General features: G+C 44.1%; 1 protein-coding gene across 1 annotated transcript in view; it reads right to left on the minus strand.

Annotated features, from left to right (window-relative positions):
- Positions 1-11,000, minus strand: part of Pcca (propionyl-CoA carboxylase subunit alpha) — a 293,212-nt gene extending 282,212 nt beyond the window's left edge. The window contains 1 exon segment of the mRNA XM_038310358.1: positions 10,874-11,000. Within this exon segment, the coding sequence (XP_038166286.1) occupies positions 10,874-10,954 (81 nt within the window). The 5' untranslated portion in view covers positions 10,955-11,000.
- Between the last annotated feature and the right edge of the window lie 6,860 nt (positions 11,001-17,860).

Below are 17,860 nucleotides of genomic sequence, written 5' to 3' on the forward strand. Positions count from 1 at the left end.
ACCACAGACCAAGAAATTGAGTTGGAACTGAACCAGGCACTTTCTTCCTTGCTGGCTTGCTCTCATAGTTTAAGAAGGTACAATGTAGGATGCTGAAGAAGAAAGGTCAAGTCTTACTCAGTTATGGATATGGCGCACCACACTGCAGACCAGACAGGCAAGGTGCCTGACCACCTGGGGCAATCGTGGTAAGTCTGTTGGGGATGGGGGCACACTAACCACTGACTGATGGTGAATGAAACTCACTCCACAGTAAAGAATTTACAACTGGTACTGCAAACCTGGTCAAAAGTCTAGATGGTAGCAATCACAGGCCATATAGTGGGGGAAGCTGTGCTGTTATTTTCTAAGAGAACATGGTGACTTTAAATTATCTTAGAAATAATTAGGTCCATAAAGTAGTACTACTACCAGCTTTGGTCAGACGAGCTTCTAAAAAACAAACAAGTTATGAGTAGGACTTGCTAGAGCCAGTCCTCAGTCCTCGGTCCTCAGGACATCAGTTTGGGCAGCAGGCTCCTTCACCGGCTGAACAGCTACGATGGTGGGTGGGTGGGTGGATGGATGGATGGATGGATGGATGGATGGATGGATGGATAAGGAACTAGGTCTTGAATGTGCTTCCCTTGTATTAAGAATTGGGTCTGAAGCATGCCCAAAATGAGTCAAGAATTGAAGACTTGGTACCCAGTATAGCAGCATTCAGAGGTGGGTCTTGAAATGATTGGATCATGAGAGCGCTGACTCTAATGATGGCTTGGTAATTTGATGGCACTTCTGGAGAAGCCGTCATTGGCATTATCAGTAGAAATATCCAGAGATGGGGCCTACCTAAGGAAGGTCACCAGGGGAAGTTCCTGGGGGCTTTACGTTGCCTGAGGCTCCCTGTCTCTCTGCCTCCTGTCCATCATGAGACAACTGCCCTGCCCCAGCTCATGTTCCCCACTGTGATGCTCATCCTCACCTTAGACCCAGAGCAGCAGAACCACACAATCATGAACTAAGACTCTAAACCAGCTCTCCTTTTTGTCTCTTGGGTACTCATCGCTGGTGAGGAGTGAACTGACACCCTGCGCCTTGTCAGCCTGTAACCACTGACACCAGCATGAAACCCTGCATTCTGTCTAAGCATGTTTTCTTTCCAAAATTTCCATTCACATCCTTGTCCCCTGTTCACCCACTTACCAACACACACACACAAATGCGCGCGCGCACACACACACACACACACACAAACAAAAGGGCTGGGAAGATGGCTCAGTGGGTAAAGGTACTGACTACTCTTCCAGAGACTGGGGTTGCATTCCCAGCACCCACATGGCAGCTCACAACTCTCTGTAACCTCAGTTCCAGGGGACCTGGTGCTCTTTTCTGGCCTCCAGAGGCACTGCATACACATACGGGCAAAACACCCATACACATAAAATTTTAAAATGAAAATACACATATAGATAAACCGGACCCCAAACCATTGTTTTTCCTTTCTCTTGATCAAAAATGTCACCAATTTCCCTTTTCAGTTAGAACAGGGCTATTGCCATGTTTTTTTCTCTGTTTTGAACTTAAGAACCAAACAGTAGCCAAAAAGTAGAAGTTTAAATATACAATGACCAGCCTACAGGGCATGGTAGCTCACATCTTTAATCCTAGCACTCAGAAGGCAGAGAGGGGTGGGGGTGGGGGATCTCTGAGTTCAAGGTCAGCCTGGTCTACTGAGTGAATTCCAGTGTAGCCAAGGCTACACAGAGAAAGCCTGTCTCAATAAAAGAAATGAAAAATTAATAAATGTACAAACGCCATCAATATTTTATTACACTAGAAATTACCTTCTGAAATACACTTAGATGTTTTTCCGAAGTGAATTCTCTCAGAAATTCACCAAAACATTAGAAAGATTTACCTTTGGCCAATCCTAAAGCACCAGCTATTTTAAGTTTTGTTTTCTTTTGTTTTGTTTTTTGAGACAGGGTTTCTCTGTGTAACAGTCCTGGAACTCGCTTTGTAGACCAGGCTGTTCTCGAACTCACTGAGATCCGTCTCCCTTTACAAGTGAACAGTGCATTTTAAAAGCACAGGCTAAGTTTTCAAACTGTGACCATATCATACAATGAGACTCATTCAGATGACAAGTTATTATTTGAAAAGCAAAGCTTTGGACTCACACTGTCCAAGGTTCAGAGTTTACTCCAGTCAACTATGTCCTTAAATTACTTAACTGCTCCAGCAGTTTCCTCTGTGTAAAGCCAGGATTTCTGACCACGCTGCTCCGTGGTTAAGACAATACATGAAGGGCTCGGTCTGTACCACAGGCGGAGTGCTAGCCCAGCAACCACAAGCCACTGGGTTAGTTACCCAATACTGCATAAAACAAGATGCAGTGGACATACTAGTCATCCCAGCACTCGGGAGGGTGGAGGGCCAAAGGGAGAAGAAGTCCAAGGGCAAACTTAGCTACAGAGAGAGCTGGAGCTTAGTCTTCAAGAGACTTGGAGCTTAGTCTTCAAGAGACTTGCCTCAGAACGGGAGAGGGAGTGAAAACAATTTAAGGCATATAAAAGCTCAATAAACCATTGCAATTACCATAAAATTAACACCTCTAGCCACTAAATAAACCAAAAAGAAAAAAAAAACATGTATTTAAACATAACATGTTTTAAAATTGATTTACAAAACAAGTAAGTAAAAACCAAACATGAAGTCAATATGAGACAGGATGGAAATACAGCACAAATTGTGTGGACATGGGAACAAGTAGCTCCTAACTTACAAATCTGGTTGAAGCCTCTTGTCAGCCGAGAATCAATAATTCCAGCACAATTAGCCACATTTTCTGTGAAGATTATTATGTCCCACATAGACATAATACACCTTTTATAGAGAGAATGTTAACAAAGCAGGGAACGTTATAGGCCCGAGGGGTCCTAATACTGTTGTGTTTCTAAGTGGACATCTTGTTGGTCTGGAAAGCTCAGAGTTAAGAGCACTGGATGCTCTTCAGAGGACCCAGGACTCAGTTCCCAAGTATCCACATGGCGGTCCAGAATCACCTGTAACTCCAGTTCCAGAGGATCCGATGCCTTCTCTGACCTCTATAGTCATAAGGCACACACATGGTGCACAGACATATACCCAGGCAAAACATCAACACATATCAAATAAAATAATAATTTTAATTCAAAAATGGACACTCTGTCAAACTGCCTTCTAGATGTTTATGTACACATCCATAGACTAGAGCCACTCAGCCTCAGAGAAGCTGGTTTTCAGAGCTGCAGTTACTGCAGAGGTTCATAACTGGTCAGTGGTAAGAGCAAGTGATTGTTGAGTGCTCAGTCCTGAATGGGACATCTCTACAACCCCTTCAAAGACTCAGAAAGCATCACTAGAGAGGCAGGGGAAAGACTGTAAGAGCTCGAAAATGAAGAACAGCGTGTGAAACCCTGTCTTCTAAACATGGTGTCACCACGGCAATCATGAATTCATAGCAGCTATGATTACCTGCACAAGATTTAGCAGTCAATGTCCCTGAAAAGACACTGAAGACCTCACCCTCCCACCTGCCCCCAGGAGAAGCTATTGGCTGGTGAAGGTTACTAAAGGAATGTGATTGAGTTAACTAAAACCCAAGTGGGATGGGTACCTTTAATGTGGGCCACAACTTCTGCTGGCAGTCTCGAAAAGGGTCATAGAAAAGAAAGCTCTCTCTCTCTCTTTCCCTGATTGCTCTAGATCTCTCAGGCAAGTCCATTCCTTCACATTACAGCCTACTTCTTTGGGATTCTGGTATATACTGACGACCAGATGAGCCATCCACCCTCATGGACTGAACTATTGGATTATTGGACCTTCTTGATAGACAGCCATTATTGGACTAGCTGGACCACAGACTGCAAGCCATCCTAATAAATCCCCTTTACGTGGGTGGGTAGGTAGGTAGGTAGGTAGGTAGGTAGAAAAAGATATGTAGGTGGAGGCTGATGGTTTATTCCTGGCCAATCAGACCTGAAATAATCACACAGACTGTATTAATTAAAATAACTACTTGGCCAATCACTTAGGCATATTGCTAGCTAGCTCTTATATCTTAAATCAATCCATTTCTAGTAATCTGTATATTGCCACATGGTTATGGCCTAATGACAAGGTTCTATCTGGTGTTTACTGTCTGTCTCCTGCAGGGGCTACATGGTATCTCCCTGACTATGTCTACTTTCTCCCAGCATTCGGCTTAGTTTTCCTGGCCAGTTCTATTCTGCCCTGCCATAGGCCCAAGAAGTTTCTTTATTCATTAACCAATAAAAGCAACACATATACAGAAGAACTTCCTACATCATCTCCCCTTTGCTGTCTAAATAAAAAGAAAGGTTTTAACTTTAACATAGCAAGATTACATACAACAAAACAGTTACCAAGCAAGAATTATAGTTACAATATTTATATCTATTTTATCTTTTATCATAACTAAGAAAAACCATAACTATATATTCTTTAACTCCATCAAAGACTCTAGAAGGGTATAATATTATCTAAGCTAGCAGAACGTGCATTGTAAGCAACTTCCAAAAGTCCAGAACTGACAGACATCTTGCTGCCTGGACAGTCACCCAATGTTCTTCTGTAATGCTGGGGCATCCATCTTCAGCCTGCAGGCCCATAGTGTCCATCAGACTTTTACATGAAGCAGGAAACTACAAATACAGTTCCATCTGTCTTGGCTGTTTGTCAGTCACTTTTTTGTGTGTCCTGTAGAATGTCTGACAGACTCTTTCATAAAGCAGGAACCCTGAAGGACTGTCTCACCTTTAGGCAAGTCCAGCAGTCATTTTTCTGTGGGTCCTGCATGTCCAGTTCATACAGCATAACATCAAGCAGTCCAGGCAAGAGTGGTTTTTTGGCCAAATGACTAACCAACTCCATTAGGGGCCTCTTTGATGTCCATCATCCTCTTAAAGTAGACTGGTGCTGCCAGGAACAGATGTGCCTCATTGTCATGAAAAGTTCTAAGCTCTTAAAACATTTTAAATAACATATTCTGTGAGTCTTTGAAAGGTTTGAAGAATACCTATGCATCTGAAATATATCTCTGTATAGCTAGAAAAACTAACATAACTCAAGCTTGACTATTATAGATGATTTTCAATTGACTTGTATTTCTCAATTATACATTACATTTTAAAATGAGCTGCACAAACACAATACCTTAATGAAGGCAGAAATATACATAAAACAAAATTGACCTTAAATTTATATTAATAAACCAAGACCCATACAAATACAAAGTATTCATCTCTATATCGCAGACAGACAGACAGACAGACAGATTCTATCAGTTCCATTTCTCTACAGAATCCTGAATGATACAGGGAGACAGGGAGGGTTTTTCTTCAGTACTGTAGTCACTGGTAAATTGCTCATGTACCAGTGAATATCCCACACCCATGCTCATACAAGATTAAAAAAAAAAAGAATGACCCATATTTAAGGCCTATTCTTGTATGCTTGTATATCCTTCCAGTTTGCCCTTACTGCTTTCCCAGATATTTTCTGGAAATCTCAAACAAGACCAAATGGTTGTTTATAGTAAAAACCTTAACTTCCCTGTAACTCTTCTGATTTATGGTTATACCTAATCAGCCATAATCCTATCCAATACACAGGAGCCATTCCAGGATTCAAAAACCACAGAAGCAGAAGATATGATTATTGTAATGACATTTAATTGCAAATTCCCTTCTAAAAGCCCACACTTGTGTTCTTGCGAAGACCTGGGCACATCCATCTCTCTCTGTCTCTCTCTCACTCTCTTCTCGTACTTAAATTTATATGTTAAAAATGTCTTTTAATAAATTCCAACTGTGCTTCAGTCTGGTTCAGTCTAAAATACTTTTCTGCAGCAAAATCAAGACTCCAGGTTTACCTGAGCAGAGGTACCTAGAAAATAAGGGAACTTCTCAGACTGCAGTAGCAGTCTCCTGCAGCCACTAACAATACATATACCCTAAACAAAGCAGATCTGTTAACTGGCTTGAAGAATATTCTGGACTTCCTAGACTAGTCAAGAGCAAGCTCTCTGCTTCCCTCCAGAAGGTTTACAGGAGTAGAAAGGCAGATGGGAGGGGGTAAAATCTTGAAAAGTTTCAAGCAGAGTGGTGGGATACAGTTCAAGTTTACATAAAGGAGCACGGAGAGAAGGCAGGGAGTTCCCCCATCTGGTGAGCGTCAGAGGAGTTGTGGCAGCACTGTACCACCCCACATCGGCACCTTCTATGACACTGTGCTAGGTGACAACATTGACAAGAAACAGCCTCAGCTGATACGTTAAAAGAACATAAAATTAAAAGCAAAAACAAAAATAAAATGGGCAGTGGGGGTGCACACCTTTAATTACAACACTCGGGGACAGAGACAGATGGATCTCTGAGTTCAAGGCCAGCTTGGTCTACAGAGCAAGTTCCAGGACTACACAGAGAAACCCTGTCTTCATTTAAAAACAAAAACATGTGCATCCAAGATACAGCCCTGCTGGTCGAATGTATACCTAGCATGTATACTCCGCTGGGGTCAACCATCAGCGCAGTATACATGTGGCATAGAGGGGCACTAACTCCAGCATTCAGGAAGCAGAATAACATCAGAGGTTCAAGGTCATCCTCAGCTACAGAGAATTCAAGATCAGCCTGGCCTATAGGAGATCCTATCTCAAAAGCAGGGAGGTTAAAGATTTGACTTAGTAGTTAAGAGCACTTATTGCTCTTTTAGAGAATCCAGGTTCTTTCTGTCACCAGCATCCACCTGGAAGCTTACAGCTAACTCCAGTATCCAGGGCTCCAGCATCCCTTCTGTCCCCTGAGACCTCATACATGCACTTGGTACAGATAAACTCATGAAAGAGTGTACACACCTTCAGTAAAAAATACAAGGGGCAAGTGGTGTGGGAGAATTGTCTGTATTCTGTCAATCATGTTTTAATTAAACGCTGATTGGCCGGTAGCCAGGCAGGAAGTATAGGCAGAAAACCAGACAGGAAGTAGAGGCAGGGCAATAAGAACAGGAGTATTCTGGGAAGAAGGAAGCTCTTTCCCCAGTCCTGTCCAGACACCAAAGAAGCAGGATGTGACCTGCCCCACTGAAAAAGGTACTGAGCCATGTGGCTAACATAGATAAGAATAATGGGTTAATGTAAGTTATAGGAGCTAATACAAAGCCTGAGCTAATGTGCCAATCAGTTTTATAACTTATGTAGACCTTCTGTGTGATTCTTTGGGACCTAATGACTGTGGGAACCGGGCAGGACAGAAACCCCAACAAGCAGGCCCTCATGTTACAGGTGCGCTGGCTCAGAGGGTAAAGACACTCACTGCATATAGCCTGATGGCATTGAGAAGGGAGAAAACCTGAAAGTTGTCTACACTGTGGTATGCACACACACACACACACACACACACACACACACTAAATAAATGCAATTTAAATTTTAAAGAAAGAAAGAGGGAGAGAGCGAGCTAGGAAGACAACTCAGTAAGGAAAGAGCTTGCCATGAAAGACGGAAGTCTGGTACCCTAAAAAGCCTGCACACGTGTATCCCCAGATCTGAGAGCACAGAAGCAAAAGTCCTCCGGGTTTGTGACTAGCCAGTCTAACTGAACCAAAGAGCTCCAGATTCAATAGGAAATCCTGTCTCAAAAATAAAAGGGCGGGGGATGGATAGTGGTTGAGGAAGACACCTGACAGTGACCTCTGGTCTCCACATATATGAACACACATGGAAATACACACACAGTGAAAGTGTCTGTATTACACAGACAGCACCTGGTATCAAGTAATGAAGCCACTTTCCTCTGTTAGCCTGAATCTAAAATATCACAGTCCTTCCATCTTGCAACACTATGGGATTAACACTACCCTAAGAAATCCCAGACATAATGTAGTTAACAAGTTCACATGGTCTGATTCCTCTCCAGCACCCCCTAGGCTCTGCCGCTACCGTCAGTGGACCCCAGCACCCCTAGGCTCTGCTGCTAGCCTCCGTGAACCCCAGCACCCCTAGGCTCTGCCACTAGCCTCAGTGGACCCAGACATCTCCTAGGCTCTGCCGCTAGCTTCAGTGGACCCCACCACCCCTAGGCTCTGCCGCTAGCTTCAGTGGACCCAGACACCACCTAGGGTCTGCCGCTAGCCTCCATGGACCCCAGCACCCCTAGGCTCTGCAGCTAGCTTCAGAGGACCCAGATACCGCCTAGGCTCTGCCGCTAGCCTCCATGGACCCCAGCACCCCTAGGCTCTGCCGCTAGCTTCAGTGGACCCAGACACGGCCTAGGCTCTGCCGCTAGCCTCCGTGGACCCCAGCACGTGTGTCTGTGCGTCACATGCATGTCCGGTGCCTTCAAAGGCCAGAACTCTAAATGGTTTTGAGCTGCCATGTGGACTTGGGGGATTAAACCCGGGTTCTCTGGAAATGCTTTGAAGGGCCGAGCCAGTTGTATAATTCTTTTATTATTACTTTATTATAGGTGTGTGCATGACGGAGGTCAGAACACAACTTTGGGAGTTCCAAGTATGAGCTAAGGTCATCAGGGCTTTGTAGCAAGCACCCTTAACCACTAAGCCACCTAACTGACTCTTGCTGAAATCTCTACTTACAAAGGGAGATGCTGTTTAACTTAAATAGCACAATATACTCAAAGAAATACTATTAATAGTATTGTCTGTTTCTTGGAATCTAGGTCAAGGATGCGGCTTTACCTAAATGTACCAGGCACAGAGTTGGATTCCTAGGGAGCCACTGCCAAATTTGCCCTCACTAGCTGCATGGCTCTTCTACAAGTGGCGTTATATGACTAATATGAGGACAGAATGAATTAATTCAGAATAGTGATCTACGGTACAGAGGTCTAAATATTCTTGACTTGGTCAACTCAGTCTATTTTATTTTTTTCTCAGCACCAAAACTTCTCAAATAAGATTTTATTGTCTCATTACTAGAGAAATTTGTAAACACTGGGAACTGTACTCATCTACACAGGAGACATTCAATAAAGATTTTTTTGTAATTTATTTATTTTTATTTTTAAGTGCATTTGTGTTTTGTCTGAATGTATGTCTATGTGAGGATGTTGAACCCCCTGGAAATTGAGTTACAGACAGTTGTGAGCTGCCATGTGGATCCTGGGAGTTGAACTCGGGTCCTCTGGAAGAGCAGTCAATGCTCTTAATCACTGAGCCGTCTCTCCAGCTCCCAATAAAGATTGTTTTACAAAACTCTCTGAAAAGGCAAATATCTAATATACAGTATCCAAACCTGGTGTGGTAGTGCACACCTATAATACCAGCACTTAGAAAGTGGATGCAGGAGACCAAGACCTCCCCCACTACACAGCAAATCTGAGGCCAACCTAGGCTAAATGAGACCCTGTCTCAAAATCCCACAAAAGAATAAGTATTCAAAGTATGAGTCCAAAGTCCCTACCTTTCCACCACAAACCATTTCATAAATATGTCAGAGATTTTGCAAGAGCAAAAATAGGTTGATTACAGGATGATAAAAAATTTTTTTAAAAAAAAGCTGTGTGGCAACACAAGGAACAGTGAGAGCCAACATCCTCAGGCTAATACATCAGAAACCATCTTCCAGCTCACCCTGCCTAATGGACCTGTTTCCACCTCCTTAAAGAAAATAAAATTTAAAAAAAGAAAAGAAAAGAAAAGAAAAGAAAAGAAAAGAAAAGAAAAGAAAAGAAAAGAAAATGAGCTTGGCTATGGAAGTACACACAGCACCCAGAGTGGGTCTCTGTGAGTCTGAGGTCAGTCTGGTGTACACAGAGCATTCCAGAACAGCCAGGGCTATATAGAGAGACTTCCATCTAAATCAAAACCAAAAACAAACAAACAAAAAATATGAGGCATATCATCTCTGAAGGGCCTTCCAACTCAAATTTCAAAATGACCATAAACCAAACATTATAGAGACTTTTGGTTAATTGCCCCCCCCCCCGACCCACCGCCCCGGGAGGTAGAGAAGGATTTGACACAGATTTCTTCTATGTAACCTAGCCTGGCGGTGAACTCCTAATCCTACTGCTGCCTTTCCAATGACGTGGTTACAGACGCACAACACTATGCAACTGAATGAACGATATACATCAGAAAAGATAGGGAAGCTTAACAGGCACAACCCAACAGCTCTCAAAGGGTTTCACCCTTTGCTCAAGGAAGAGTAAATCCACTTTAAAACTTAGGTAAGTCAACGCGACAAGTGACAACATATTCCATGTGTAAGGAGAAAGGAGGCTCACACAAACTCCAATCTGTGGGCCAAAATGTCACCATGACACCCAGGGTGACTGGCGATGAAGTGAAATATGTTTCTAAACAGGCTAAGCACTGCCAAGGAAGAGAAATAAATGTAGACAGAGGGTGCGTTTCCCACCCAGTATAGAGTGGTGCCATACAGTTTAAACAGGCTTTCGGCTCACACTTGTGGACTGTTAACAATCCTGACTTAGCACAGTTTTTTTTTTTTTCAAACTTAGTACAAACTCGTAGCCTTAACTAGTGACACAGCAATCCACGGTGTCCCTTCAAAGTCAGCAAAGGAGCACGTGAACTGTAGAACTCTTACAAGCTGTCTGGAAAGCTGGGAGAAGCCCTCCGCCCACCCGCAGAGGGTTTCCCTCCGTCGGAAGGCCCATGCCCGCCCGGAGCAGCTCAGGCTAGAGCCCAGGGGCGCGAGCCTTCTCCCAGGGATGCCGTGCCAGGACGGAGTGGGAGCACAGCCGGCTCGGATATGAGGCCTGGGGCAGCCGGGATGCACCGCGGGTGTCGCCTGGGAACCCGGGGCAGCCAGGCCCTTGCAGGCAAGCCCGGCGTTGCTCACCTTCAGCGTCCACAGCAGTTGCTGCGGGGGCCGCCGCCAATGTCGCCCGGCCGCCACCGTCCCGACCCACAGCCCCGCCATTGTCGACCCAGCACACCGGCCGGCCGCTGACCTCTCACCCCCGTCAAGGGGCGGGGAAGGGGAGCGTCCGGGATACAGCCAATCAGGAGCCTCGGGTCCTAAGCTCCGCCCCCGGATGAGTGGGTCGAGGAGGGAGCGGATCCCCGGCGGAGCGGCTCCAGACCCGGCCGCGGAGAGCCGGCGCGCGTTAGGACCCGGGGGGAGCCGACCACGGTGCTCCCGCGACCGCGTCTCCCGGAGCAGAAAATGCTGGCTTAGAGCCCACACTGGGCGGCCACAGATCCACCGCTAGCCAATCGGGTGCACCAGTGCCCCTTTTAATTTCTTGCTGGGTACGTTAAAGCAAATCTCACCTGTAAACACCTCTGTATCGGGACGGACGCTCAATTATTTTGCCTGCTCTGCGGAATCTGTTTGAAAGGGTCACGAAGTCAGGCGGCTGCACGAGGAGAGCAAGAAAGACAGGTTTGCTTATCGCAGAGAAGCAGCAAGCTCTCGGAGTAGGATCATAAAAGCAAAGGATTACCTGTTGCTTTGGCGCAGAGGCTAAACCCAGTTTCCTAATTAGGAAATCCGGCTTCCCTTGTCCTTCCTTGTCTCGCCGCATTTGCTCTTTGGATTCGTTTTTAGGTTTTGTCTTTATGACAAAACGGGTCTGTAGCAGAAACTACTTGTGTTGGTCTCCATTTTATAAGAAAGTTGGCCTCGATTTCAGAGATCCTCCTGCCTCTGCGTGTGTCACCACCGCCCAGCAGGGAGTATATTCTCTATACCCTGTTCTTTTCAAAATGAAGACATGTTGTTGGAATCTGTAACCAGAAGTTAACCACATCATGAACCTGGAATATACTCTGAAGAGCCCAGGTCGCCGACACTAGAGCCGTCACTGCAATCTCCTACTGCACTGTTACGCGAGAATAGCTAACCTTTCTTTTATTTAATCTCTGACATTTTGTCTGTTATGGCAGCTCATCTCATTAACTTTTCCTACGAACATGTAAACAATTATCATAAATATGAACAATACTCATCCTAGTTAGGATACTAATGACAGGCCAGATAAATGACTCCACCCATCCGGCTTTGTGAGCCTGACTTTAACAGGGGTTACTTAGAACATTGGTAACAGAAGGGTCACTACCCCACCAAAGAAAAATGCCCCCATCCCAGCAAATCATTGCCATTAGGTATCCTCAGGGAGAGACAGAACCTTCTGAGCCCTACCAACCCTTCACAAGGGATCATTAATTGACTCTTTAATTAATGGAACCTTAATTTATGAGGTCTCATCTGAATAATCAGAGATGTTCTGGTTTCAAAAGGGCAACCTCCATGTTTATGACCAGAGAACAGTGTTCCACAACACAGCTAAAACTGTATTCTAACCAGTTCATCATTAAGTCTCCAGAAATAAGGCCCTGCCACAAGGAAGCTTGAAATGCATGACAGCTTAAAAGAGAGAACCCAACAATGTGAACCAGGGAGCGAAGGCTCTTTAAGGCTACTGCATGCATTTGGTAAAACCATCACGTTCAATATCATAGACAGCATTGATGACCCTGTCGCTGATGGAATGCACAATTCTAAGACAATACTCCCAAAGGAAAATTGATCTTTTGAGCTGAACATCACAAAACCTTACAGGATTTGCATCATGTGGTTTGTGATGCTTATTATCCCCAAACCATGCTTCCTGTTAGCAATTATCTGAAAAAAATTATTCATTATATTCCATCTAAGTGTTTTTGAGATTCACTTTATGTATGTGTATGCTTTGCGTACATGTACATGTGTGTATCACGTGTCCATGGAAGTCAGAAGATCTTGGCTCCCCTGGAACTGGAGCTACAATCGGTTGCCAAGCACCATGTGGCTGCAGAGAGCTGAACTCAGGTCCTTGGCAAGAAATACCAGTTCTCTTAACCACTGAGCCATCTCTCCAGCCCCTTCATCCAGTTTTCTATCTGTGACCAGCAGAAAGTAAACCTCAGAGTTGTGAAAGTATATTAGACCACACTCCAGATTCTAGGTGGTTCTTGAGAAGTCTAGTGCCGACTCATTCTTGATCAGCCTGCCAGCTCTCCCTTGTCCTCACCACCAGGGTGAGCTCTCCTGCATTGCCCTGGCGAGTTCATCCCTTGCAGCAGTGAGCAAGGGGCAGAACCAGTTCTTCTGCTTTCCCATCCTCAGGGTCAGATCTCCCAAACCTACACCTTCAGGGCCAGCTCTACTGTGTTGCCCAGGCATGGCATAGGGGCCACTCTCACTGCCTTGTCCTGCCTCAGGCATGGATGGGTATACATGTGGGTCTCTCTCCCCGACCCGTGCTGTCACACGACAGATGAAACCTTTCCTCCTATAAACTGCTTTAGTCATAGTATTTTATCATGGCATTAGAACAGTCACTAGAACTTTCTAGAGTCCTAAGAAGCCACAACCACAACAAACAGCAAGCATGCACTGCACTCCACTGGGAGACCACAAACTTTGAACTACATATATTTGGCACCCTATAAATGCAGATAAGTAGGAACTCTACCCCATAGCAGTGACATATATACAAAGGCTCTACTTCCCTGACTTAACCTGATCAATATACTAAGTAAGCAGAAGAGAAACTGTACATGATTGTGGGGCGCGAAGGGTAGGCTGAGGCAGAGCCTTAGTTGCCCCTGATGACTATTAGCAATGCTAGACTGGAAACCACGTCTCCTAGAATTTTCTTCTCTGTGTTTCCTAGATTAGCGTTAACCAAAATAGAAATCTGAAAAACAATTAGAAGGCAAAAGTCAAGCTGTGACTATCACTCCCACCAAGTTACCACTGTAAGATATGAAACATTGTTTCCTGGAAGTTCTGTTAGTTCACAGTCTCCACCTTGCCTCTGTCTGTCTGTCTGTTCCAGCTCCTGTCCCTGCTGACCAGAAGCCACCATGAGAGAGGTGGATGAAGCCCTACAGAAGTGCTAACCGTAACTTCTCACACGATGTCCTTTCTCACATTCCCTGTTTAGCAGCCAAACCTTCTGATGTTTTTGGTTGTAAGCCTAGATGTAAACGACTGAGCCATCCCCCCAGCCCAGCAGCCAAACGTATTGTTCACTTCTGCCAATACTTTAGGCAAAATCACTTTGTCTTCTTTATCTGATTCTTGTAGAGCAATCTTTGGCAGAGCTCTAGAAATAGCTGGAACTTCGTTCTAAAACACTAAATTCCCACCTTAAAATTATACAGCATTCTACCAGTGAATGTAGCATCTCCTGGATACCAGTGCTGAGTGGGTTTTTGTCTTAATCCTACCCACCCACAACCCTCACCAAATGAGTCTAAACAAACCAAAGCATCCTCTCAAAGAATTCCATAATAGAGATAAGTAACCTTTTCCTACAAAGGGACACAATAAATAGGTAAGGCTTGGAGAGCCACATACTTCTCTACTCATGGACACTTGTCTGTATGGCAATCTTTTTAAAATATTTTTGTTTTTGTTTTATTTTTGAGGACTGGGAAAGCCAAGCATGATGACACATACCTGTAATTCCAGAACTTGGGAGGCTGAGCCTGGACCATGGTAAGTTCAAAACCAGCCGGTAATACATAATGAACTCTTGGCTAATTTGAACTACAGAGTGACACCCTGTCTCAAAATCAAACAACAGCAACAAGGTTGTGAGGCAGGAGTTACATAGCATCTATTTCCCACTACTGAGACCTCTCAGGCAGAGGTCCTAGGCTCAGGTATCTAGTTGTGGTATCCATTGCAAGCTCACATAGTTTATTAGTTGCTTTTTTGTTTCTGTGGGAAAAACACAAAGACCAAGGTAAGTTATGCAAGGAAGAGTTTACTTGGGCTCATAGTTGCAGAGGGATGAATCCTTAGTGGTGGGAAAGTATGGCCATAGGCATGACAGCCAGAATAGTAAGCTGGGAGCTCAAATCCTCAACCTCAAGAATAGAGCAGAGAAAGCAAACCAGAAGCAGGACAAAGCCTCAAGTCCTCAAAGCCCACCCAAAGTGACACACTTCATCCAGCGAGGCTGCACCTTCTAAACCTGCCCAAACCACACAGACAACTGGGGACCAAGTGTTCTAATGCCTGAGCCCCTGGTGGTCAGTTCTTCATCAAACTACTACCATTGCCAATGGATGTTGTACCATGGTTTTGTTTGCTTTTAATATTCCACTTTCTTAAAGCTATATATTGTATATTGTACATTGCCCTCACATCCCATCCCCCTCCCTCCCTCTCCTGTCTGCCTTTGCACCCCTCAACAATTTCACTTCTACACACATAGGATCTTCATGTGACTGTATAAATCTATGAACCACAAATGAGGGAAAACATGCAATATTCACCTTTTTAGGACTGGCTTAACTTAATATGATTGTCTCTAATTGTGTCCATTTTCCTGAAAACTATTTAATTTCATTCTTCTTTATGGTTAAAAGAATCTATTATATATAATGGATTATATATAATGGAGTTGATTCCTGGGATTCATATCATGCATGGGAAGAGAGAACCAACTCCATAAGTTGTTCTCTGACATACATACACACAACACAGAGAGAGAGAGAGAGAGAGAGAGAGAGAGATTACATTTTCCTTATCTCTTCTTAATTTAAATGCTGTGGAAGGTAGCACAATAAACTGGTGTGGCATGCTGGCATAGAGTCTTCTAGGTAAATACAAAGGAGTGGCATAGTTGGTCATACAGAGGTGTGTTCTTAGTTTTTTTGTAAATCTTCCGCCCTGACTTCCATAGTGGCTAGAAGAGGTTACTTTCCACCAGAAGTTTCTAAGGTTTTCAACTCTTAGCCACATCTACAGCAGCATTTGTTACTGTTGTGTTATTTGCTGTGGTCTTGCAGGAGCAATGGAACATTTTTTTTTTCAGGCAATTTCTTTAAGTTCATTCTTAAGCCATTAGAAGATCTTGCCAGTGATTCTACAACATGTTAAATCCTGTTTAAATAAGCTAGACCTCTCCTGTTTGCTGACACAGATCCCTAACAATAAATGAAATTAGTTCAGCACCCTAAACAGACAGTATAAGGTCAGAGAGCTGCCTTCTATAGCAGGCTTTTTCTTTGGGGCTCCCAGCTCACACGTAATGACATGCAGACTTATTATTAATTATGAAAGCTCAGCCTTAGCTTTGGCTTGTTCCTAACTAGTTCTTATAACTTAAATTATCCTATATCTTTTAAACTATGTTCTTTTACATGGCTCAGTTACCGTTACTCTGTGCTGCCCATCCTGCTTCCTCCAAGTCTAGCTGGCAACTCCCTTTTCTCCTCTCCAAGTCCTCTCTGTCCCCAGAAGTCCCACCTAACCTCTTCCTGCCTAGCTAAAGGCCATTCAGCTCTTTACTAAACCACTCACAGCAACTCATCTTCACACAGCATAAAGGAATATTTCATTCAATAAGTGCATTTAGTTCATCTGTTCCAATCAGTATAAAATGATGTGGGATTCCCCTCTGTATGCTGTGAATATGTTTTATTACCATTGGTTAATGAATAAAGCTGCTTCAGCCAATGGCTTAGCAGGGCAAAGCCAGGTGGGAGAGCACAACAGAGAGAGAGAGACAGAGAGGGGGAGGCAGAGTCAAAGAAACGCCATGTAGCTGCTAGAGGAGAAGGACACACCAGAACCTTATGAACCTTTTCAGTAGGCCACAGCCTCATCACGATACACAGACTGATAGAAATGGATTAATTTAAGATGTAAGAGCTAGCTAGGAATGCGCTAGAGTATTTATTGGCCAAACAGTGTTGTAATTAAAATAGTTTCTGTGTGATTATTCGGGTCTGAGTGGCTGGGAAACAAAGGAGCAGTCTCTGTCTACAATTAGAGAAACGTGATCTACTTTTTCAAGACACTTAGCATTTATCTGGGGGAGGGCTGGCATGATGGTCCTTTAAAGAGACATACCACCAACTGTGAGAACCTGAGTTTGATTTTTGGGACCCATAACACGGAAGGAGAGAGCCAACTCCCACAAACTGTTCTCTGGCCTTCATTTGCATGGCATGACATATGTGCATCAACACAGGTACACACATACACCACACACACACACACAAGAATTGTTCTAAAATTGTCATCAGTGAATTTGATTTTGGCTATTCTTAGAGGTGTAAGATGGAATCTCAGAGTTGTTTTGATTTTCATTTCTCTGATGACTAAGGATGTTGAGCATTTACTTAAGTGTCCTTCAGCCATTTTAGATTCATCTGTGGAGAGTTCTAGGTCTTCCATTGCTACCATGTTGAGTTTGAGACTACCATGGGTTATACGAGACTCTGTCTTCATCCATCTGCCCACATTGTCGCCCGTCCCCAAAAGTAACAGCCTAAACAGGAAGCCCTCTAAGACAGCTCTTAGAAACTGTGAAAGGGTGCTGAAGAGTGGCTTCCCACATTAGAGGGCTTCAGGTAGGAGTGTGGGAGGAGAAGGACTCAGTTCTCGTTTAAGGGGCAGGCCACTGAGAGTTTGACCATGTTCCCGTGAGTATATAGATAACACGAATTGAACTTCTTTTTTGCTGTGGGGGAGGTCACAAAGGTGGTGGTGGGGATGGACAGAGAATGTCTGGAATGTGATAGGAGTATACGATGTGACATCCCCAAAGAATAATTAAAAATATTATAGCGGAAAAAATTGATATGTTTTTAGTTATGGGTGTGTATGTGCCCCACATGTATGCAGGTGTGTGTGGGCGTATGTGTGTCACATGTATACAACAAGTGCTTCTTGGAAGCCAGAAGACATGTCAGATCCCCTGAAGCAAATGCCTGATATGGGTGCTGGGAATCAAACTCAGGTCCTCTGGAAGAGCAGTAAGTGTTCTTAACCACTGAGCCATCTCTCTAGCCCTTCAAAATCTTTTATAGTCTTCCC

This window comes from Arvicola amphibius, chromosome 13 (genome assembly GCF_903992535.2).
Source record: "Arvicola amphibius chromosome 13, mArvAmp1.2, whole genome shotgun sequence".
In the NCBI taxonomy this organism is placed as follows: domain Eukaryota; kingdom Metazoa; phylum Chordata; class Mammalia; order Rodentia; family Cricetidae; genus Arvicola; species Arvicola amphibius.